General features: G+C 38.9%; 2 protein-coding genes across 2 annotated transcripts in view; one reads left to right on the forward strand and one right to left on the reverse strand.

Annotated features, from left to right (window-relative positions):
• LOC113537750 (fibroblast growth factor 14) overlaps window positions 1-3,570 on the reverse strand; it is a 65,971-nt gene extending 62,401 nt beyond the window's left edge. Inside the window, exon 1 of the mRNA XM_026932381.3 lies at window positions 2,257-3,570. Within this exon, the coding sequence (XP_026788182.2) occupies window positions 2,257-2,698 (442 nt within the window). The 5' untranslated portion in view covers window positions 2,699-3,570. The remainder of the gene's footprint in view (window positions 1-2,256) is intronic.
• Window positions 3,571-15,299: 11,729 nt separating this feature from the next.
• zgc:136472 (uncharacterized protein LOC678514 homolog) lies at window positions 15,300-22,623 on the forward strand. The gene is made up of 11 exons (XM_026932377.3): window positions 15,300-15,558; window positions 16,212-16,418; window positions 18,032-18,165; window positions 18,290-18,427; window positions 18,608-18,715; window positions 18,812-18,937; window positions 20,517-20,714; window positions 20,863-20,983; window positions 21,167-21,348; window positions 21,784-21,873; window positions 21,973-22,623. Exons 1-11 carry the CDS (start codon window positions 15,381-15,383, stop codon window positions 22,033-22,035), a joined length of 1,545 nt encoding a protein of 514 aa, XP_026788178.1. The 5' UTR covers window positions 15,300-15,380; the 3' UTR covers window positions 22,036-22,623.
• Window positions 22,624-25,497: the final 2,874 nt, after the last annotated feature.

The raw sequence follows: 25,497 nt of genomic DNA on the forward strand, positions 1-25,497 counted from the left end.
CAGCCACACTTCATCATTGCAAAGAAACAAAATACTGGATTTCACTCACTGAAAATACTCACATTGTTTCTTACCGAGGTTCATAACTGAATTAAAAGTTATGTGATACTTTCTCAATGGAAGGTATCTGAGCAGTAGCCTATATTACCACTAAAGCAGCTAGAAAGCAAAAGCTTTTGCAAGTAATATGAAAAACAACATTCTTTACCATATAAAGAATCTCTCACCTTTGTGTATGTAAGCTTAAAGCAACTCTTTTTCTGCCTCATTTGCATTTATAAAACCGGAAGGAATGAAAGATAGTCTATATAGCAAAATGAGCAATTAATCAGACTGGCTTCTAAGATCAGTCTCTCCGATTCAATAGCTATGAAGATTGGCCCACTGGGCCCTATTGAGGCTTGGTAACATTAGTCTTGAGGGATCAGATTACAAGTGGACAACCTATAGCCGTTCACACCTAGTATTTTCATTTTATAATCTGCTTATATTTAGCAATCATATATTATTTCCTAGTTAAATTACCAAGCCCTCTGATCACATCAGAGAAAATATTCAAAGCATGGGTGCTCTTAAGGACTTGACCACAATTTACAGGCCCTATAAACTCATATATTATCAAATATCAAATATATTAGCAGTGTTCCTGTATTGTAGCTATAAATTTTGTTTCTATTAGGCTACATGTCCAACTCGGAGCAGTTTAGAGCTCATGTATGGTGATTTATTTGATGTTTCCATACTATGAATGAACATACTGCCAAACTCAAAATATTCCTATTCCAAACCCTATGTCCATCAAGACCATCACTGCAGAATTGCAAAAGAGTTGTGATATTAAAAAGTAATGTCATTCCGTTCATTTTTCGTAATTAAGAAGTATTAGAAGCATGCTCCTAAATAAGCCAAGAAATCAAAGAAATATTTGCAAAACGCACATCAGCAGCAGCGTGGTGCGTTCAGTTCAAATGTATACCGATTCCGTGTGCAAACCGCGACCCTGGCAACACCGGTGACTAGGTGGTGTTTTGATTGTGTCGAGGACACATCAGGACTCATTGCCGTTTACACTACAAATGTAAAGTGACCACATGCGTCCCAGATCACCTCCCCAACTGACTGGATCTCAAGACGCATTTGACCCCGTTCACATTTGTACTTAGTCCATTTGTAAGCCAGTCAACCGAGATGGATGTTAAGACCAAGTGTGTACGGGCCAAATCTGCAGTAGGTTATATCATCAAATACAGAAGCCCAGACCTCCTTCTAACTCTCAGCTGCATCTCGCTGAATGAAGTTTAATCATATCTGAGGTTTATTGCTTGCCCTGTAATGAGATTAGATATCACACCATCAATATTTTGTGACAAAACAAGATCGCCTACTTTTGATGCGGTTCTGCGCATCAGACATTCCCCAGCCTCAAGCTGTTGATTCATACAAGCCAAGGCAAAGACTATGCACAGAAAATAATGTGTTTTTACTGATTCATTGACGCTGTCGCGTGCTCGAAGCGCCGAGCTTCTGTTGAACAGCTAAACCCTTGCGCATTATAAATATTTTAGCTTTTCGTCGCTGCTCACGTCAGCGACTGGCCTGGGGAGGACCTCATGTTTCATTTGCAATAGTTTTGCGTGATTTGCATGCGTTTGCTGCATGGACTCGCAGGGCTACCAAGTTTGTTTGTCTGTTTGTTTTCAATGCATGCCATTCCAGTCGTCTACCTGATTGAGACTTTGTCTTTCTAGCCTCTAAGCTTTGCATTACTACTGCCTGTACTACTGCAGTAAGCTCTTCCACTGACAGTCTGGAGAGCGGGGACAGTAAAGCAACGCGCGCGCACACAGCAACAAGCGCCGCAGTCTCAGTCTGGGGTACACTGATGATCTAATGATCTACTCACACCGCGGCATCAAAGTTGCTTGTCCTATACAGAACCAGAATCAGACTGTAGTGCATAGTAGATTTTATACATAATCAGACTTTGGTACGTAGTAGATTTTAGTGCTACGCCTTTTAATGCTCAGCCGCCAGCAGAGAGGTCTGCAATAACTTATCCCTCCACGCACGCACGCACACACACACACACACACACACACACACACTTGCGCACAAATGCAACTATATTAGAACACCCATCACGGTGAGAAACGCACACTCGAGCTGTCACGGGAAAACCGGGGAGTGCTGAGGAGGAGGAGGAGGAGGTGGTGGAGGAGGAGGGAGGGTGAGGGGGTAGTACACATGGGGGCTTACCACTTGGGTTCTTGTTTTTCTTAAGACTCTTGCCACAAAGACACTGCAGCATATGCGATCCTTTGCTGAAAATGTTCCAAAGAAACCACATTGATTTGGGCGAAGAGCAGTCCAGCAGCCTAGGCACCCTCATAGGGAAGGGCTCTTTGCGGTTGCATAATAGCCCTGCTGGATCAGTTCTGCCGCACGAGAATGCTACTTGTACCATAGAAAACGCCGTGTGATGCCCCGGCTCGTCTGCGTCTTCACTCAAGTGCAGAAATATTGCGTGCCAGTTTAGGACGGCGCTTGGGTTCGCATCCGACTCGTTACCAGCGGCGTAGCCTTCCCGGCTTGTCCCTAACCCGAAGACACTTTTTCGATCGCATTTGTCGCGCGGGGGTGGGTGTGTGGCCTGATCACGGTGCGACGCGAGGGCTTTCAGCACAAAATAACATTGCATATTAGTTCGGCGCTCCGTGGTAAGGGTGGGATCTGCTCTGCGCGGCGTCAGAAGCCAGGCGACGGCGCGTGCCTTCGTGGAAGAGGACCGCAGCGGTAAACCCCAACTAAGCACATCGCCAGTGTTTCCGTTCCCCTGTTTCAGTCAAACATTTCCAGCAGTTGCGGGATTCCAGTAATCCTCTAAAACTTCAATCTTTGCCGTGTTTATAAGAGTCAGCCCGTTTGTGCGTTTTCCTCTGCTTGTATTAAACTGCCTCCGGAGCCCCAGCAGCCCGTTTCCGAAAGTGGAGCGCGTCCGGCGCGAACGTGCCCGCGCAGTGCTGAACCCGCGCGCCTGAACAGGATGCGGGAGTGCGGGTCGAAACGAGAGACTGGAATCCCATTACGTAGACACGTGGCTTTCACATCTGCTCAGACGCGATGCCTTGGCCAGTTTTCAGCTGGAGCGACTTATCTAGGGCCTCCGTCGTGGCAATCTCGCTCCATCCAGATTCATCGCAGCGTCCAGTGGGAGTGAGGGAGGGAGAGAGAGACAGAGAGAGAGAGAGATAAATGGAGAGAGAGAGAGAGAGGGAGAGGGAGAGGGAGGGCGGTCACTCAGCGCGTGCACTCTCCGGCATTCTGGAGCTCTTCATCAAATTGTATCGGTGATGCTGTTCTGTGGATGGTGTGGAGGGGAGGAAGGGTACTGGGGAAACGTGCACCGAGCGGCGCAACAGCCGCAGTGGGTCTTGGGAAGTGAGCTGAGTTGGTGAAAACGTCGAGCTCGTCAACGCTCGTCCACGTCTCCAGTTTCTTATCACACTGCAGTCTCAGCAACTGTGCATCTGATTCGAACCAAATGAGCGACGTAGAGGGAGTCTCTGCTGCACCCTACATGCTTTGGTTAAGCTAATGATACGATGTAGCTTTCTCCTCTGCAATCAATCAATTCTGTGTAATGGAAGTAATTATAGTATGTTGCTGCGAACAGTAATTCCAGTGCTTATGCAGTTACATTAGGTGGTAGCTAAAAACCGTGTCTCTGGTGAGCTTCATTCCTGAAGAGCTCCTATCTTAAACCAGATTATCAATCTAGTCTGCTTCTTGTATTGGAACAGAATATATAATAGATAAGAGTATATTGTCCACAGACAGTTCTGGGATCACTGCATTGGTGTAATGAGCAGCCACAACAAAGTAAAAACGATAGGAAGGGTTTATAACACAGCCATAAAACATCATGAGAAACTCTACCTTCACATTAACAAGCCACAGTCCACAGACTATACTGGGGTCACTGCATTGGTGTAATGATCAACAATGATAAAGTAAAGACTATGCTATAATTAAGATGGTAATTGATTAGTTTGCAAGAATATACAGTATTTACTATCATTTGGCTTTATCTGAAGCTCAAAAAAGGTAGGTTTTTGAATCCCAGAACTGCAGAGTCCAAAATTCTTCCTCCTCTAACTGCACCACAAAGTTGTTGCCATGGGCACTGCAACATGGTGGCCCTATTTCTATATATACTTCCCTTGCAAACTGCCAGTATGCTCTGTGGTCCTGCCAAGACCTAATGGTTATAAACTGTTTTTGATGCAGGGATTTGCACACTGCGAACCACTCTAACTGCTTCCTAGGCAATAATAAATCCAGGAAAATTTCTTAACTAATGATATAACATCAGGGGCGGAGTTAGGGGGTGGCCAGGGGTGGCCATGGCGACCATGGACTGAAGCCTGGCCACTCCATTGGCCACCCCAGTTGCAATTGCATTTTCAGTCATTTTTTTCTTAAGAATAATTAATGTTTCTTATTGATAGATCCATCTCTTTGCTGCCACAACACATAATTTTTCTCTAACTTGGTGCATTTTTGTCATATCTATGACAGTAACCGTGCTGCAAAACTCTCGCCAGGTTCATCTTCACGCCGCAAGATAGAAGAGTATACGCTCTCGTGAGAGTTTCCACAGCACACGTTTCAAAGAGTGGAGGAGTCCCGCGCTCCATGTACGAACACGTCATTGCAGGTGAGCTCATGAAATCAAAATGTCTTTGATTGTTTTTAATGCTTTCTAAAATGACATTGTCAGTTTAGCAGAGGTTTATCCATGCCATGCACAAAAAGCAGTAAGGAAACTAGATCGGTTTTCTATGTCCTTGAACCTAGATGAGTTTGTGAATATCTTTGCTTTAAACGACAACAATCGCAGAAACTATTTGTTGTAAGTTGTAAATGACGATAGTGTGATTTGTCTTTGGTTTAAACTACAACAACTGCAGAATCCAGTTTGATTTGTTTTGATCACAAATCTTTCATACTTTAACTTAAAATAAATTCAGATTCAGTACAGAGTTGCCGGGCTTTGTGGTCCTTTTTAAATGATATTTATGCAGCTTTGGGAAATATTACATTTACTCTGAAATCAGAAATAATAGTAAAGATTTGATTGATTAAATATATTATGATGTTGACTTTCAGATCCTATGTAACAGCACCATAGGTTAACCTGCACACTTTGAACATAATGACTTTCTTTCATGAAACCTAAAAGGAGATATTAGGCAGAATGCTAGTCTCAAGTCACCCTGGTGACTGAGGTTAAAATTCTGCCTTACATCTCCTTTTGAGTTTCATGGAAGTAAGTCATACAGGCTTGGAACAATATGAAGGTGAGTAAATGATGACACAATTTTCATTTTTGTGTGAACGATCTGTTTATTTCAAACAAGTACAATTAATTATTGTTGACTGTGCTGTGGGCACTTAAAATACCTTAGTATTTTAAGGTTGAGCACATTTTTTTGTATAATGACATTATCTGTGCCACCCCAGAGTGACTGTTGGCCCCTGCCTGGCCACCCCTGCAAAAATATTCCTGACTCTGCCACTGTATAACATGCATTATTTTTGTGGTTTCACTGGTAATACTCAGAAGCTGAAAGCTGATCCTAGAATGCCGTGAGCGCAACATCTACCTAAAAATCTCTTGCATCTTTAGATGCTACAACTATAAAGATGGAAGACCTGAGTAATTCAGAGAGGGAGAGGGTTGTGGTGGGATCTCATTGTAGCTTTTCTCTTGATTACAAGACTATAACACCACCATGTACTTTAAATGTCATAAGCTAATGCCACAGAACATAATTACAGAGTGTATATCTACCATTACCCCGACATATAGTCCCCTCTGAAAGTATTGGAACAGTAAGGCCAAGTCTTTTGTTTTTTGCTATATAATATGAGATCTGAATTTCAGCTTTCATTTCCTGATATTTACATCTAGATGTGTTAAACAACTCACAGCGTGGCACCTTTGGTGACAGAGCACCCAATTTTTAGGTGAGTTGAAGAATAAAAACAGACAGTCTTAAAGTAAATCAAAGTAAATGGCACTTAATATTTGGTTGCATATCCCTTGCTAGCAATAACGGCATCAAGCCAGCAACCCTCTGACATCACCAAACTGTTGCATTCTGCTTTGTGATGCTTTTCCAGACCTGTACCGCAGCGTCTTTCAGTTGTTGTTTATTTTGGGGGGGGTTTCTCCTTGCTGTCTCCTCTTCAGAAGGTGAAATACATTGCTCAACCGATTCTTATTGCTGATGAGTGGTTTGCATCTTGTGGTATGTCCTCTATATTTGGATTTTGTTGGTGATGTCACTGACTGTTGTTTTTGGGTTTTTCTTCACAGCTCTCATAGTTTCTGTCATCACCTGCTGTTTGATTTATGATTGTTAGTATACCTGTGGTTTCTTTCATTTTCAGAACAGTGGCTATGCCCAGTGTTTGTGCAAAGGCTCTGATTGATTTTCCCTCTTTTCTCACCTTCAAAATGGCTTGGTTTTCTCCCATAGAGAGCTCGCTGATCTTCATGTTGGTTTATCCTTTTTAACATTTAACAGGTGAAATCCAGGGTTTGAATCAAGAGCAGACATTCAGAACTATTACATTTTTTAGACAATCAGTCTAACAAGGCACACCCGGGCAATAAGATACACCTGTTAGTTACATGTTCCAATGTTTATGATCACTTGAAAAATGTGTGGGTTTAAACAAAAGGTGTCATATTCTGAGTTGTTTAATACATCTAGATGTAAATATCAGGAAATGCAAGCTGAAATTCTGATCTATTGTCACATATTCATCTTTGGATCTCAAACCCAAATGACTTCAGCATATAGCCAAAAGACAAAAGAATTGGCCTTGTTGATCCAGTACTTTCAGAAAGGACTGCATGCACCTGTCGTCTCTGTGCCTAACATAGTCACTACTGTTTTTATTGTGTATTAGGAGAAAACAACTGACTTAGTTGCCTTTTATGTGGGTTTTCACAATTTAAAAATAGGGTGTAATTCTGGCATTAAATAGTATTAGAAACATAAGAAAAAAGGCATCTTTCTTCAAGGGTGGCACAGTGAGTACTGTTGCTGCATCACAGCTCCAGGGTACCTGGTTTGATATTGAGCTCAGGTTATTAGCTGTGGAGTTTCTCATATTCTCCCCATGTCTGTGTTTATGCATGGTGCTCTGCGAGGGACTGGCATCCCATCCAGAGCGCATTCCCACCTCATGCCCAGTGTTCCCTGGATAGGCTGAAGATGAATGAATAAATGTTTCTTTAAATATCTGACTTTTAGCAGATGAATTCAATGATTTCAATTTTAATTTTACTGGCCCAACATTTTTTATTTAATTTCATGTGTGGTAATGTGGTTCATCTATACTTTTAATAGAAATGTAATTTAACACATATTACAGTAACATTTTTTTGCAGCCGTTTTGAGTACTGTCTCGTCTCTACTGAATAACTCTCAATCGTATGTACACCGATCAGCCATAACATTAAAACCACCTGCCTAATATTGTGTAGGTCCCCCTTGTGCCACCAAAACAGCTCCAACTCATCAAGGCGTGGACTCCACAAGACCTCTGAAGGTGTGCTGTGGTATCTGGCACCAAGATGTTAGCAGCAGATCCTTGAAGTCCTGTAAGTTGCGAGGTGGGGCCTCCATGGATCGGACTTGGTTGTACAGCACATCCCATAGGTGTTCAATCGGATTGAGAATTTGGAGGCCAAGAATTTGGAGGCCAAGTCAACACCTTGAACCCTTTGTCATGTTCCTCAAACCGTTCCTGAAAGATTTTTGCAGTGTGACAGGGCACAGTATCCTGCTGAAAGAGGCCACTGCCATTGAGGAATACCGTTGCCATGAAGGGGTGTACTTGGTCTGCAGTAATGTTTAGGTAGGTGGTACGTGTCAAAGTAACATCTACATGGTTTCCCAGCAGAACACTGGCCAGAGCATCACACTGCCTCTGCCGGCTTGCCTTCTTCCCATAGTGCATCCTGGTGCCATCTCTTTCCCAGGTAAGCAACGCACACGCACCTGGCTGTCCACTTGATGTAAAAGAAAATGTGATTCTTCAGACCAGCCCACCTTCTTCCATTTCTCCATGGTCCAGTTCTGATGCTCATGTGCCCATTGTAGGCTCTTTCAGCAGTGGACAGGGGTCAGCATGGGCACTCTAACTGGTCTGTGGCTATGCAGTCCCATACGCTGCCAACTGTTATTCATTGAGTGTACTGACACCTTTCTATCATAGCCAGCATTAACTTGTTGTCCTTGTTTGGACCACCTTTGGTAGGTGCTAACAACTGCATACCAGGAACACCCCACAAGACCTGCCGTTTTGGAGATATTCTGACCCAGTCGTCTAGCCATCACGATTTGGCCCTTGTCATAGTCGCTCAGATCCTTACACTTGCCCATTTTTCCTGCTTCCAACACATCAACTTCGAGAACTGACTGTTCACTTGCTGCCTAATATATCCCAACCTTTGACAGGTGCCATTGTAATGAGATAATCAATGTTATTCACTTCACCTGTCAGTGGTTTTAATGTTATGGCTGATCAGTGTATATTTAGCTTGCAGTAGGAGAAGAATTCATTGTGAAGTACTGTATCATATGAAAACCATTTAAAATATAATGATCGTGGGGAGCTCCTACACACAGTTTAATAGGCTACCAAATGATAAAGAGACAAGGCTGGCTTATTTAACAATGAACCCACTGCACCAACTAAGAGGTCTATAGCAGTAAAGGACTCTTTCTGGTGGTGGAGAGGAAAAAGAGAGAGATAGAGAGAGAAACAGAGCGAGAGAGAGTGCTGAGAAAAATGCCACATGCATCAAGGCTTGCTAGTTTGCAAGGTATTCTGCTTTGTTCAGTGCTGAAGTATGAGTCAGCTTCGCACAGGGGGGCAAAAAAAAATATTCCATAGCTCTCTTGTAGTTCTAATGAACTAGCCAATGCAGTGTTATTAGTCAATTCGCAAAATAGATAAGTATCACTAAATCAAATGTAATTTTAAGGTAGTATGTCAAGTTAAACATGATCTTGTAGCATCTAATCCTAGTTATGATGATTGCAATGCAAATTTCAGGTCTACTGCTTCAGAGCAATTTTAATCAGCGTGGACATCTGATCACAGAAGATACAGATAAGGTGTCCTGGCTATTCAAATATTTACTCAATTATATGACCTTTCTGCATAGAACTCTCTGCAGGTGCAGGTGTGGGCATATGCAGGTGTGTGTGTGTGTGGTCTATAGAAAGAGAAGCAATTAGTTATAACTAACAAGCACAAATAGTTCTATATGATTTAAAATATGTCCAGTAGATGGCAAACTGTATACATACAAGAACTGTATGCATACAGGAACCTCTAGAAAGTTCAATCATGGCTGCAGGAAATGGAGATGCTTCTGGGCTCTGGTAGGTGGTGTTGTGAGAGGATGAACAACAAGAAAGGAGAGGATGAACAACAAGAAAGCTGGAGCTTTTGATTCTCTTCGTAGTTGCTCTGATGATGTGCAGTGGTGGGTGGTCCACACAGGTCCTCCTGTCAATAGTCAATAGTCATCTCAACTGAGACCTACAACTGTAGTATCATCAGCAAACTTGATGATGTGATTCGAGCTGTACTTTTCAGCACAGTCATGAGTCAGAAATGAAAACAGTAGTGGACTGAATGCACAGCTTTGGGGAGCACCGGTGTTCAGTGTGGTGGTGCTGGAGGTGGTATTGCTGATCCTGACAGACTGGGATCTCTGAGTCAGAAAGTCCATGATCCAGCTGCAGAGGGAGGTCTTCAATCCCAGAAGACTTAGCTTTTCTATGAGTTGCTGTGGGATGAATGAGTTGAATGCTGAACTGAAGTCTATAAACAGTATTATCACACAATTGTGCTTTTTGTGCATGGTCAGAGACAGGTGGATGGCAGCGGATATGGTGTCCTCTGCTGAGCAGTTATGGCAGTAGGTGTACTGGAATGGGTCCAGTGTGGTGGGACAATTGCTCTTTATGTGTCTCATGACTAGCTGCTTGTAGCATTTCATGACAATAGGTATGAGTACAACAGACCAGTAGTCATTGAGGAAGGTCACAGATGATTACTTTGGCACAAGGATGATGGTGGTTGTGTTGAAGCACACAGCGACAACTGTTTGGATCAGGGGGATGTCAAAAATGTCAGTTATTGCATCTGTAATATTGCACCTGACCAAATCCGTTGTCAGGACCAGCAGCTTTCGGTTGGTTAACTCTGGACAGAGTTCTCCTGATGTCTGTGGCAGACAGACAAAGGACTTGGTGGAAGTTGGGTTGGTCTTCCCTGCTGGCATGTTGTTCTGTGCTTTAAACTGTGCATAGGCATCACCATCACAGACATGTGATGTAACTTTGTAGTCAGTGATGGCCTGAATACCCTGCCATATACATCATGTGTCCTTGGTGTTTTGGAAGTGACCATAGACTGTTTGTGCACAGTTGCACTTTGCCTCTCTGATAGCCAAAGACAGGGCATGTCATCTGCCTTTTCATCTGACCTGAAGGCAGCATCTTGAGTTTTCAGCAGCACGCTCACTTCTGCAGTCATCTGCAGGCTTCCAGTTTGCATGTGTTGTGATGGTCTTGAAGTCACATCATTCAATTCAATTCAATTCAATTTTATTTGTATAGCGCTTTTAACAATGGACATTGTCACAAAGCAGCTTTACACAAATAAATGGATTCAAAAAAATATATTATAAATATGTGACTTTATTCCTAATGAGTAAGCCAGAGGTGACAGTGGCAAGGAAAACTCCCTGAGACAATATGAGGAAGAAACCTTGAGAGAACCAGACTCAAAAGGGAACCCATCCTCATCTGGGTGCAATGCATAGTGCAATTATAGATAAATTCCTTCTATTATTGTGTACTACATGGACAAATAGTGCAAATGTGCAACCAGTAAATTCATCACAGTTTTCGCAAGAAGTCCGGTTGGTTAAAATCTATCCACTGTCCACTGATGGAGTCCTGAGTACGAAGGTGCTCGTGGCAACTGCAGCCCCAAAGCCACCACAGCAATTGCAGTCTCGAGCCATTACAGTACAGCTCCCCATATGTGATCCCCAAGCCATTTCCACAGTCCCCAAGTGGCACCATCCTCAGCAATCCAAATGGTTCTTCAGGCCGTCTATATGGGGCCACCCCCAGGAGCAGCGAGCGAACTCAACCGATGAGAACTCCAACTAGAAGTAGGGCATCAGGATGGGTCAGGCAGGTCCGGGGAGCAGAAGGGGTCAGGATCACTGGCATCTCAGAAGTAGCATGTGTAGCTCGACAGAGAGTGAAAGAGAGAGAGAGAGAGAGATGGAGAGAGAGGGAGAGATTGTTAGGTAAGCTTTTGTCCTCTAATGGTTAAGGACAATGTATTTTGCGTGCAGAGTGAGGTCTGTGTCAAACCTCATCTATGCAACATCATCTATGCACTTGCTAATGTAGCCAGTCACTGTTGCTGTGTATTCCTCCAAATCTGTGGGGTCGTCATTTGTAGCAGCCTCTCTTTCAATGATAGTATGAGATTGACTGTCAAGATCACTTGGAAAGTAGAATCCTGGTAGTCAAATTATAGACTGAAAATAAATTATTAATATAAAAAAATAAAGTTAGGTAATTATGGTTCCCAGTTAACCACATTCTGTGTATTTGTAATTTTATGCTAATAAACTCAACCCTGTCACTTTTTTGTCACTTTTATAGATTTTTATTCTGCTGAGATTTTTAAATGGTGTTTTCTTAGATTCAATGTTGAAAAATGCTTACAAGCCCTAAATGCTACTCCATTCATGTTACATATTGCTATAAATGTCATCAATCCCCCAATGCCTCCTTTTACCCATATAACTTTTTCTGGCCACCTGCTCTGGTTATAATACTATTTTAGACACATGATATTTTAGTCGCAGTTGTAAAATAAATATTTATTCACCTTCAGCAGTGTAGTTTATGGTTCAAAATCTTATCACACTACTTAAACATTAGATAATTAACTAATGATTATAACTGTAAAAAGTTAGGATTTACTAATACGAAACCAGTAGATTTTTAATGTTTGAATAGAACTATAACTAATATGTCAAAATCAATCAGACAATCTTCCTTTACTATAAAAGGAAAAAATAAAGCTGTCCTCTCTGCAGGTTTAGGCATGATTTCCTCTGTTTGTTTAATACAGGCATGGATAGCTTGTCTTCCATGGCAACCAAAGCAAGGAATGGCCACATTAGTTCTCGTCCCAAGTCTCACAAGCGTCATCCATCTATATGCAATGTGCCCCAAACACCTCATTAGAACATGATAATGTTGTCTGATGTAATTTATTTACAACAGCAAACTGACAGCGTCATTACTCCATTATGAAAGGAACACAATGGCCATCAAGGAGGAGGTCCCTTTGCTGGAAAAGTTACAAGGAATTACAGAAACAAATGAGTAAATGATAATTACAATGTGGTATATTATGTTTAATCTCTTTACTAAATATATTTAGAAAATATTTACTTTTATAAAGCATTAGGATATGAAGAAAATAACATAAATAAGATAATCACAAAAAGCCACTGACAAGGTTCTCAAGAGAATAAGAGATCTGATAAGCTCCCTTCAGAGTAAGGCTGTTCTAATTGTTCAAAACATGACACTTAATAACAGTATCTCAAGAGTCAGGGGTGAATGGTGTTAATGAGCTAGCAAGACTAAGCCTCATGCCTTTAAAAGATAAAAAGACATCAAAATAAGGTTTCATTTTTGGCATCTACAAAAGTCTTAACAAAAGGCTGATTATTTAGAATTTTTTTGTGTAGCCAAGCACTACAGCACCGCCACTGGTCATAAGAAAAATACACAGAATTGCGTGAAGAAGTGACACTGGGGCCCAGACTGTAGTTTAAGAACCAGTAACTCGTAACTAGTATAAGTAATAAGTAACAATCTTGTCAATTTGATATCCATTACAGCTGATATTTTGTAACCTGCTTCGCTGACACATATCATCAGCAGTCATTGAGAAGGTGAATGAGGAATACAGTCACGATTGTAATAAATGCAAACAATGTGGATTATTTACATTAATATCCCTTTTTGTCCCTAAAATGCCTAAAAAGTAGCTAGTCTAAGCATGCATTGTCCAATCAAAATACAAATTTACCCAAAAGGACACACAACAGAACTGTAAGTTCAATGTTTCTTTTGGTTGTTGTTTGTAAGAAAGGGGTATAACTTTTCTGTTTATCAGAATCAGAGGCAGAATCTCTTTAACAGCCTGTATGATTTGCATACAGGAATATGACTTGGTCTTGGTCATGTACATAGACCAAAACATGACCAAGCAAGTTTCCAGCAAGCAACAGCAACACTCAACAAAGAACATTCAACAATAAATAACAACATAAGCACTAAACATTTAACAAAAACAGAACCAAAAACAAAACAGCAGAGAAAATGGTACAGTAACAACAATAAAAGCAGCAAAAAAACAAAAAAATGGTAACAATAAGAAAAACAGTGCAATTGGCAAATCCTGTTTGATATTCAGAGGAAACTCAGCATGAACCCAGTAGTGCATTATGGATCTGAAAGACTAAAAAAAAATAATTGAAATCATGAATGCAGCTGTCTGTCTAAAAGTTTGCCTCACATTATTATTACTATGATGCCATCAATGAGACCTCATGATCTAATGCTTTGCTCAACCCTAAAAATACACTAATAGATCATGATGAAGCTTGATTATGCATAAATATGATAAAACCACCAAAACTGAATATTGAAATCCAAGAACGTCTATGACTATATAGAATTATGCCCTATTCTATATTCAGCAGATTTTAATGCTGTAATAACATCAATAATATGTAGTAATTATGTGATTAAGAGAAACTTATGGAAAATCCCATAGTGATTTTTATACCTCTGCCTCCATCTGCTGGTGTGGAAAAGAATCAGGTGTGACATGCTGGCCAAACTGGGGGGCAAAGTTGGGTCTTACGCACCCAATGTATTTTACACCCCAATTTCTTCTAGAACAATTATAATTTTGGTTCACGCAGTTTTATTGGTATTTTTACACCATAAGCAGACTAAACAAAATGCTTAATGTAATCATAAGTTAGCCTGCTGCACCTTTCAAATGAAAATTTGCACTGCCACCATTTGGGACATTTTATTTTTTTTTTTTAATTAAATCCATTAGTTTAATTTTACTCATATTTAATACTTTGTTTTGAATTTTTCTTTTCTTTTACTGTGGCATTGCACTTAGTATCATGTGATTATAATTATAAGTAAATATGTAGTATGCAGTATGTATGGTAACCCTTATTCTTTTTATACTAAAAGCTTTCCTGAACTAAAAGATGTTTTTCTTTTGCACATATCTCAAGCACAAGCCTTTACTTGTGCTTGAGATATGTGCAAAAGAGAGATATATGCCAGCTATATGTATATATATATATATGGAAATTACAATTTAATCTACTGTTAAAGTGAAAAATGTGTCTCTTACATAAGGTATCATTAATTCAGACAATTTTTAAAATTTGTAAAATGCAAAAATATAAAAATTTATAAAATATAAAAAATGGAAATGTAAAATATGTGTAATGTCTGACATGCGTGTTTGAGTTCTAAAAGTGAAAAGGGATACGGTCCTGTCCCTGACAATGAATTCAAACAATTCAAACTGCACAGTTTACTGTGAAGCATGCAGCAGGTAGCTACAGAGCGGAGTGAAATCACGCAGTACCTTTTACCTCAGATTCCCCCTGAGGCAGATATATATATAGTATGTTGTTGTTTAATACATTATTAAGTCATGTATTATTCTTTTTAGAGATCTTATTCAAATGATGAGGGCTTTCTTGAATATCATTAACTGAAAGCTATATACATATATATAAAATTAGTCTTTTAATGAGGTCTTTGTGATGTACAAATTATGTGATGTACAAAGCAGAGTGCCTTCTGCTTTTACTCAAATATGTGACAACATAACAATGTTAAACTGTAGCTGTGAGGCAGTTGTTCTACTGGAACAACAAGTGAGCACAGAGGTTATACAACCATATCAGTCCAGGCCAAAAGATAAAACTGTGCTGTTTTGCTCTGTAAGGTCACCCACCTACTCTTTTGTGCCGGTGGTGAGTCTTATCTCTCTTTCTTTCTCTCCTCTTATTGGTTATAAGGAGTCCATTACCAAAGTACACAGAGATATCAGTTACTACAAAGAGTTATTAATCATACTCCTACATATGCTCTAAAGGTTATTAAGCTTGCAAGCTCGGTGTAAAACACGGCAGCATGAAGCTCGTGCAGATATACATCGTGTGCACTGAGCTCTTGCTGAGTGCATGTTTAAGTGGAGTACTGGCCAAAAAAGAGGATGAACCCATTTCAGAGGATAAAGAAGTGCTGGTGCTTACTGAAAGCAACTTAAACCAAGCACTTAAACAACACAGCCAGTTACTGGTGCACTTCTGTGAGTATGTGTGTGTGTGTGTGTGTGTGTGTGTGTGCGTGTGCATTTATGCCATGCCTTTCATAAAGAAACTACAAAAAGGAACCATATGCTCTCTAAAAGTTTACTCTGAAGCATAGTGCTGCTATAACGATTATTGTAGTTTTCAGCTGCAGTTATTCCAGCAACTTGAACAAACTAGTTTCAGTATAACAGACTTGAAGCTATACTCCAATAGACATAAATAGAATAGGCATATTTGTCTATTAAATAGACAATTTAATAGACATATTTGTCTGTTTTCTGTTGTAAGTGCTTGTTTTGGTAAAGACTTTTGGTAAAGTATCTGATCAAAATATAGTAACAACATTAATGTCCACAGTTTAAGCGAATATAAAAATCTTAACACATAGATCAAGAACATTTGTGAATTATAAAATATATTGAAAGTATATAAAAACTACAAATTAATCACAAATCTTGAGCAAAAAGCAACATTTTGAATTCAGTAGGAAAAATGGGTAAATAGTATCACAGTGAAGTACCAAAAAAATAAATAGTTTTATTATGAAGTTTACATTATTTAAACCTTATTACATTATTTTTACCCTTCCTTTTGTATTAATGATCACTGTGTGATGGTATTTTCCTAATTAATATGCATTTTTGTCTAGATGCTCCTCTCTCTGGTGAGTCTCTTGGCTCAATTCTAGAGTTTACAAAGGCAGCTAGTGAGCTCAAGGAAACCAAATCATCTGTGAAACTAGGAAAGATTGATGTCTCTAAAGAAAAAGACCTTGCCAAATTCCTGAATGTAACTACAGTCCCATCTTTACGACTGTACCTCTCTGGAGACAAGTATAACCCCGTTCAATGTCCAGGTATGTAGAAATAATATTTTTCATAATTATTATGGTGAGATGGCCCAATACTTATTTAGAAGCACAATAAAGTGTAACTGACCTAATGAACAATTTTATGTTTATGAGCAATGATATGTGGCAGTGGTGGCTGAACGGTTAATGCTCTAGGTTACTGCTCAGAAGGTTGGGGGTTCACGCCCCAGCACTGCTAAGCTGCCACTGTTGGGCCCTTGAGCAGGGCCCTTAACTACATCTGCCCCAGGGGTACCATATCATGGCTGACCCTGTGGTCTGACCCCAGCTTCCTAGCAAGCTGGAATATGTGAAAACCACTGCATATCATTGGCTCTGTACTTGTACTCTGCACAATGACAGTAAAGTCGAATCTTTTTTTAAAAAAAAGAAATGATATGTGGGTATTTGTACTGTTAGCAGGTTTGATAATGAGAATTTTTAAAAAAAAATTTTCTCTTGACCTAATACATGATGTAATATGGAATAAAGATAACCTTGAACCAAGTCAAGTTGTTCACAGAAACGAACAAAACCTTATCATTAACAATATGTGGCAAATATTGGCACTGACACACTTAGTACAGGGTTTATCCATGTTTTTTTATCCACTTATCTTAGTCCAGCTTATTGATTACAAATTGATACCCTCTCACCAATAACAGAAACAAAAGTAATTTCAGATTCTGTTAATTTACAGACGTGGACAAATTTGTTGGTACTGTTCCACGAAAAAAGAAGAATCCACGATTTTCTCTGAAATAACTTGAAACTGACAAAAGCAATTGGCATCCATCATTGTTTATTCTATATTTTAAAAATCAGACTTTGCTTTTGATTTTTGATTCATCAGAATATTTTAAACAATAAAACAAATGAAACTGGGATGGACAAAAATGATGGGACCCTTAACCTAATATTTTGTTGCACAACCTTTAAAGTATCTGTAGCCCTCATTGAGAATTCTTCACCTGCCAACAGGTAGTTTGTCCCACTCTTCCTGAGCACACTGCTCCAGCTATCTCAGGTTTGAAATGTACCTTCTCCAGACTACAGGTTTCAGCTCCACAGATTCCATAGATGTTTGATAGGATTCAGATCAGGGATCATAGAAGGCCACTTCAGCATAGTCCATTGTTTTGTTCTTAGCCATGCTTGGATGCTTTTACTGTGGGTTTTGGGTCTTTATCATGTTGGAGAACTCATGACCTGAGACGGAGACAGAGCTTTCTGACACTGGGCAGTACGTTTCCCTCCAGAATGCCTTGATAGTCTTGAGATTTCATTGTGCTCTGCACAGATTCAAGGCACCCCATGCCAGACACAGAAAAGTAGACCTAAAACATAACTGAGCCTCCTCCATGTTTCATAGTAGGTATTGTCTTCTTTTCTTTGAAAGCTTAATTTTTTTTGTCTGTGGACATAGAGCTGTTGTGACTTGCCAAAAAGAGCTTGTTTGCGACAGCATGATGGCCTGAACATTCAGGCATACACAGTCACTGTGAGAAACCAACATACTATATTGCATATAAATGGTCCTGGTTTGAAATATATTAAATTACGTTTTGCATTTTATTAATATTTATAGCATTGACTAAGCAGAAGTGTTTTTGCTCTAGTTCTGAAGAGCTCTACCGCCATCTTAACATGGCTTAAAAGGAGAGAGGGCCCTAGTGCTGTCCTTATTACTGATCTCAGCCAGTTGGACAGCTTAATTGCAGAAGACGAGCTTGTGGTTCTAGGATTATTTAAGGTGATATCTCTAGTACTTTTGTAGTATTATATCTTTTTTTTTTATTTTTACTTTAATCGCTCAAAGCTCCTGGTGTGTGTGTGTGTGTGTGTGTGTGTGTGTGTGAGTACATGTGTGTGTTTAGGATGTTGAGACGGGCTTAGTAAAGATTTTTTACGACGTGGCTGCTGATATTGCTGACCTGCCCTGTTTTGTAACAGGAAGCAAGCAAATCTTTAGCAAGTATGATATATTTGATGACTCAGTTGTGCTTCTCAGAAAGGTAAGACATTGACTTCTAGAAATTGAAATATGAGTTGTTTCATATCTGCTACAGGAATATGCATCATCTCAACAGTTAATAGCCTGCTACATGAATATATAGTTTATTACTAAATCTAAATAACACAATGCAGACACGTGTCACATTTATGTTAAATATGTACACATTGTGCTTTTCTAGTCAAAAATGGCAGAAAAATTTGAGATGACAAGCAAAACAGTGAAAGAGGATGTCATTCACTTCATTAGAGTCCATGAGATGCCTTTGGTGACTGAGTACAATGGCAAGGTTCTTATACTTAAGTCTTTGTAGATTTCCCTCTAAACAGCTTGTACTTGGTTCCTAAATGTCAGTTTGAGGTTCTGTCTCTTTGCTTCCCCTCAGACGTCATCTAAGATACTAAACTCTATGGTGCAGAGTCACTTGGTTTTGTTTATTGATAAAGCTGAAAAAGGATTCAAACAAACATATCGTGCCTTCAAAAGCACCGCCAAAGAATATAGAGGCAAGGTATGTACACAGTGTTTTATATACTGTATGTATATATCTTAGTGAAGTGTAGGGTCTCCATGAGTCGTCTAAACAGCTCCAGTGCACCTTGATATACTGTAGATAATACAAGTCTCTGGAGCTGTACTAGAGGCATGAACACCATTCTTCCAAAAGAGATTGTTTTGCAGATAGAGCGCTGTCACTCCAAAAATCTTCCATAGGTGTTAATGTGGGATGAGATCCGGTGACTTTGAAGGCCATAGCATATGATTTATAACATTTTCATACTCATCAAACCATTCTGTGAGCCCTCATGCGCTGTGGATAGGGATTTGTCTTCCTGGAAGTGACGACTCCCATCAGGATAGAAGTGTTTCATCAGTGGTTAAAGGTGATCAGCCAGAATGAGTCTGTATTGGTTTGCAGTGACTCTTCCCTCAAAAACAGCGGAGTCATCTCTGTTAATCCAGAGATGACACCCCTGTGTCCTAAAATAAAGCAATAAACTCAGGGCCACTCAGCTGCAGACAAAAGGTGCTAATGGTCTTCATTAGCGAGCTAAAAAATTTGACGCTGTAACCATGTTTCTTTGAAAGGAACTAATTTAGGGTTTATCTATTCACACTCACTGGCCACTTAGGAACACCTGTACACCTGCTTATTCATGCAGTCATCCAATCAACCAATCATGTGGCAGCAGTGCATGACGTCATATAGACACAGATCAACAGCTTCAGTTAATGTTCTCATCAATCATCAGAATGGGGAAGAAATGTGATCTCATTGACCTTTAGAGGTACAGTCCCCTCTGAAAGTATTGGAACTGCAAGGCCAGTTCTTTAGTTTTTAACTCTACACTGAAGACATTTAGGTTTGAGATCAAAAGATGAATATGTGACGATACGTACATCAGATTTTTAACTTTCATTTCCTGATATTTACATCGTTTTCTTTTGTGACCCATCTCCAACACCATCATCAAAACACCATTTGAGGGAATGTCTTTTGGAAGAACCATGTTCATCTCTTTGGTACAGTTCCACAGACTTGTAGAAGCTATAATATGGCTAATTAAAGTTGTTCTGGCAGCTCATGATGGCCCAACACCTTACTAAGACACTTTAGGTTTTGCTTTTAATTCATCACCTGTCTGTGTGTTGATGTTTGACATATTTTCTTAAAATATATTTTTGCCATTTTTTATGGTATGATAACATAACTGGAAAATAACAGTATTGTGGTACTAAGCTATCACTTTACAAACGCACAAGCATGTTATGGTGTCAGTATTTATAAACTGACATTTATAAATGTCAGTGTTGCAATAACCATCAGATCCTAAACCATGATTAACTGTCATACCATGACATTGTAACAAATCTAATAGCTTGTAGTTGATTTACTATATGAAACATGCAGGTCCTGACAGACAGACAAAAATACCCTATTTCATGAAATCATGGTGTAATGGTGGATGAGAGATCAATAAACTCAATAGACAGATTTTTTTTTTAATATTGGCAGTTTATTTGCCATTATAAATAATTTTAGTACACAAGTATGACTGTTTAAAGGTAAAATGAAATATTTCGTATAGGTTTTGTTTGTACTGATTGACACGGGTGAACCCCGGAATGGACGTATCTTGGAGTATTTCCGTGTGAGGAAGGAGGAATCACCACTAATCCGCATGGTTAACTTGACAGACAACTTACAATATCATTTACCTTCAGACCAACTGGATATACAAACAATTACTGACTTCTGCCAGAGTTACTTACAGGGGAATGCTAAGGTGAGTACACACACTACTCTCAAACATTCTGCCTTTCTTTATATCTACTTAAATGCTTCATTTTATTTAATGTTCCAACCAGATGTCTACATACAGTATGTGCTTGAATGTGTGTGTGTGTGTGTGTGTGTGTGTGTGTTTGTTATAGCCAAAGCAACAGAGTGAGCCAATCCCTGATGGCTGGGACAAGCAGCCAGTGAAAGAGCTGGTGGGGATTAACTTTGAAAGGGTGGCTTTCAATGAAAACAAGAATGTCTTAGTTCTTTTCTGTAGGTGCCATTACACTTTGTACACGGGTTAACCATCTACATAGAGCCAAAATACAATCGCTAAGATGTATAATGTTAGACACTGTAGTCTCATTCTAGTATTTTGCAAAATTACCACTACACGACTGGATCTACTGAGAATTAAAATATTCAAACACAAAAAATGTATCTGTGTATGTCCAGATGCCTCATGGAGTTCTGAGAACCGAGAACTGTTTCCTTTATTTGAAGAGCTTGCAAAACACTACAGTGACACTGAGGATGTGGTAGTTGCCAGAATTGATGTAACTGCAAATGATGTAAACATTCGCATGATAGACAGATATCCAACGATTAAACTATTTCCTGCAGTCTATGCTGAAAGGGTAAGAAATATTCATTTACTAGTAAAAATTACATGAACATACAGTATGTGTGCTCGAAATAAAATTCCATTACAAATTAAACTGAGTGTCATCTTAACCAAGTTAGTTCATTATCGTGTGTAATACGGTAATATATAGTGGCATAGATGACAAAGCCCCAGTGGGGAAATTTATTGAAAGCATAGTAGAAAGGGAGCAAGAGGGAAGGAGAGAATTCTTCTAGATGATAATGGTTAGAAAAATAAAGTGGCATGGAGAAGGAATGTGGTGGCTATTTCTAATTAATTCTTGTTTTGAGCATAATATGTTAAACAAATAAACTTATAACTCAAAATGTGCTTTTATTAATAATCATAAATATTTTTGTGATTTTATAGTCTGCAGTATTTACTGAGTGGCATGTTTTCCTTTTTACATTGTGTTAATATTTCTTAGGTAGTGCCATATTCTGGTCAAGCAAAGCTGGAACCAATAATTGAGTTTGTGAATGAAGAAAGAGCAAGAGCCAAGGAGGATAAGGCCAAGGTCATTCTCTCTCTCTCTCTTTCTCTCTCTTTCTTATTGTTTTCTTCACAGTGCATTTTACTTAATCTCATCTACATTTTAAATGTCTTAATCTTTTAGGAAGAGATAGAAAGGAAGAAATATCTGGATGCACAGAAAGCAGCAACTAAAGAAGAGCTATAGTGCACACACACACACACACACACACACACACACCCACACACCAAATGTGTTAAGGAAAAAAGAACTGATTTATGCCTGATTGCCTAATGTTAAATGTTAAAAATCATAAGAAATAAAATATAAAACATGTGTATGTCTGTGTTGACTAATGTGAGTTGTCACATATACATGCCACACTGTCTAAGCACTAAGGTTACAATAATTTTCTGGGTCTGGATTATATGCACCTATACTCAGTTTCTATCTATCTATCTATCTATCTATCTATCTATCTATCTATCTATCACTTTTGAATTTCTATAACAGCATGACTGACAGTACTTCTAAGTGCAAGGTAAATCACAGGTTTATAATAATGATAATTTTTAGCAAAATTTCTAATAAGTTATTGTAGTTACAGTAACAGGTCATTCACAGGCACTTGTATAGCGGACACTCTGTATAAACTAAACCTAGTTATAAATGTAGTAAATGTATTTCAGTATCACGTTGTAACACCACCAAATGTGGAAAGGTTCTGGGGTGGGGGTGGATACTTATGCAAGGCACTGTAAGTGACAGGAAATTTCATGGACATTACACAACATAACTATACATCAATAAAAAGAATGATATAAAAATTATGAAAGATCATTATTTAATAAATAAAAATGTGTTACTTCTGGAGGAAATTGAGAACCATAAACTGCCTAATCATTCGTTAATTTAGATATTGTTTAATTTAGATTCATTAATTTTAGATATTTTTCTTATTGCTTTCTCTCAGGGTTTGAACAATAGGCCACTCTGGCTGATACAAGGGCCTGATGGTAATTAATGAAAGATTCCCTTTATGCTATTGACAGTGTCAAGTCTGCATCTACACTAAAGGTGTATGTGGCAGCTATCATAGCCCACCATAGCACTGCCAATGGCATCTTTCTGGGTGCTCAATAAATTATTATAGAGTAAGGGTGTTCAGCCAGATTAAGTCTGTACTGATTTGCAGGGACTCTTCCCTCTAAACCTGGGGTGTTGTCTCTGTTATTCGACTAGGGGGCCAGAATAGAGAAATAAACTCAAGGCCATAAATCTGCTGCTGAAAAAAGGTGCTAATGATATGTAGCTCTTCATTGGTAAGCTAAAAATTTGAGATCGTAATCATGTCTCTTTGAAAAGAATAAAGAGGTAAAATACATAAAATACACAAAATCATGCAAAAACAGGTCAAGAGCTTCAGTTAATGTACACATCAAACATCATAATGAGGGAAAATGTGATCTGAGTAATCTGACCATAGCATGATTGTTGGTGCCAGACGGTCTGGGTTGAGTATTTCAGAAACTGCTGATCTCCTGGAATTTTCACACACAATACTCTCTAGAGTTTACACAGAATGGTGTGGGGTGAAAAAAATGGAAGAAAAAAAAATAGAGTGAACGGTGGACAAAAGTTGTTGATCAGGGAAGGTCAGAAGAGAATGGCCAGACTGATTCATACTTACAGGAAGGCTATGGTAACTCAGATAACCACTCATTATAACCACGGTCAGCAGAAAAGATGGGGATTAACTTTGAAACTAGAATGTCTAAGTTCTTTTCTGTAGGTGCCATTACACTGAATACATGAATTAACAATCTACATAGATCCAAAACGCAATAGGTAAGATGTGTAGTGTTGGACATTGTAGTCTCATCCTAGCATTTTGCAGTCACCACTACACTACTGGCTGTATTGAGAGTTAAAAATTTCAAGCACAAAAATGTGCATCAGTATATGTCCAGATTCCCTGTGGACTTCCGAGAGCCGTGTACCGTTTCTTTTATTTGAATAGCTTGCAAAGCAGTAACATTGAGGATGTGGTAGATGCCAGAATTGATGTTACTGCAAATGATGTAAGCATTTGCATAATAGACTGACATCCAACCATTAATCTATTTGCCGCAGTCTATGCTGAAAGGGTAAGAAATATTCATTTACTAGTAAAAACTGCATAAAAATACTGTGTGCCATCTTAAACAGGTTAGTTCATTACCACTGAAAGCATCATTGAAACATATTAGAAGGGAAGCACAATTCTTCTACATACTATTACATATAACATCTATATTTTGTCTAATATAGTCTATTCTATTTTATTTTTCTATTTTATTCATTATATTCTTTTATCATATTCGGCTTTTATTATATTCTGTTCTATTATATTCTGTTTATGTATCACAGTTGCACTGCGGGACGAGGCAGTGAGGAAAAACATTTCACTACATTAATACACCACATATATGTAATGTATGTGACAAATAAAGAACCTTGAACCTTGAATGTTTGTGAATGCAGAAAGAGCACAAGCCAAAGGGGATAAGGCCAAGGTTGTCCTCTCTCTCTCTCTCTCTCTCTCTCTCTCTCTTTCAACCTTTGTTTTTGCAGTGCATTTTTAATCTTTTAAAAAATGTGTTAATGTGTTAATTTTTTAGGAAGAGAGAAAGGAAGAAATATCTGAATGCACAGAAAGCAGCAACTAAAGAAGAGCTAAAGTGTATACACGCATGAACACACATGAACACACATACATCAAACATTCACAAAGTAAATACATTTATGCCTGATTGCCAGCTTTAGCCTGTAAAGTAAAATGTTAAAAATTATAAGAAATAAAATATAAAAAACATGTCTGTGTTGACTAATGTGAGTTACATTATGTCAGATAGACATGCCACACATGTTTTCATAATCTAAGCACTAAGACATCAGTGACTTTTTGTGTCTGGATTATATTAATTTACAGTTAGCTTCATTTCTTTCTTTCTTTCTTTCTTTGCAAGGCAAATCACAGGTTTATATGTGGTCTTTCTAATAGATTACTGTTGTTATAGTAACAGGTGATTCTACATAAACTAAATCTAATTATCAATGTATCAAAAACAATAAAATGTTTGATCATTGAAATGGTGAAGTTTTGTATAAAGAGACATTTATTAAGAGATCCTTAGTCAGAGAAGCAACCAAGAGGGCAAGGAAAACTGGAGAGCTGGAGAGATCCACAGCTCAGATGGGTTGTTCACAGGACAACCATAGCCTGGACAATCCACAAAGCTGGGCTTTAAGGAAGAGTGATGAGCCATATAAAATCCATTTGGATTTTGTAAAAAGGCATGTGGGAGACTCAGCAAATATGTAGAAAAAGATTCTCTGGTCTGATGAGACCAAAAGTGAACTTTACACTTTTATATATATCCAACACTGCTCATCATCCTGAGAACACCATTCACACATTGAAGCATGATGGTGGTAGCATTGTTTTGAGCGTTACCCTTGGCCTCATGTTTGCTTCTCTGACTACTGCCCTCTTTGCTTGGTCACCGAATTTTGGTGGATGGAGTCATTATTTGTGCCATATTCTTTTCATTTTTTAGTAACGGATTTAATAAGGCTCAAATGGGTGTTGAAAATTTGGGATTTTTGACCTTTTCACTTGTCTGGGAA

Source organism: Pangasianodon hypophthalmus, chromosome 26, assembly GCF_027358585.1.
Source record: "Pangasianodon hypophthalmus isolate fPanHyp1 chromosome 26, fPanHyp1.pri, whole genome shotgun sequence".
NCBI classification, from domain to species: Eukaryota; Metazoa; Chordata; class Actinopteri; order Siluriformes; family Pangasiidae; genus Pangasianodon; species Pangasianodon hypophthalmus.

What these genes read in the sequence shown, in the direction of transcription:
- zgc:136472 (XM_026932377.3), top strand. Translation starts at nt 15,381, where the DNA reads ATGAAGCTCGTGCAGATATACATCGTGTGCACTGAGCTCTTGCTGAGT. An exon ending in TGGTTCTAGGATTATTTAAG is followed by an intron (nt 18,166 to 18,289) that starts GTGATATCTCTA and finishes GTGTGTGTTTAG; the next exon opens with GATGTTGAGACGGGCTTAGT. An exon ending in GAATGTCTTAGTTCTTTTCT is followed by an intron (nt 20,984 to 21,166) that starts GTAGGTGCCATT and finishes GTGTATGTCCAG; the next exon opens with ATGCCTCATGGAGTTCTGAG.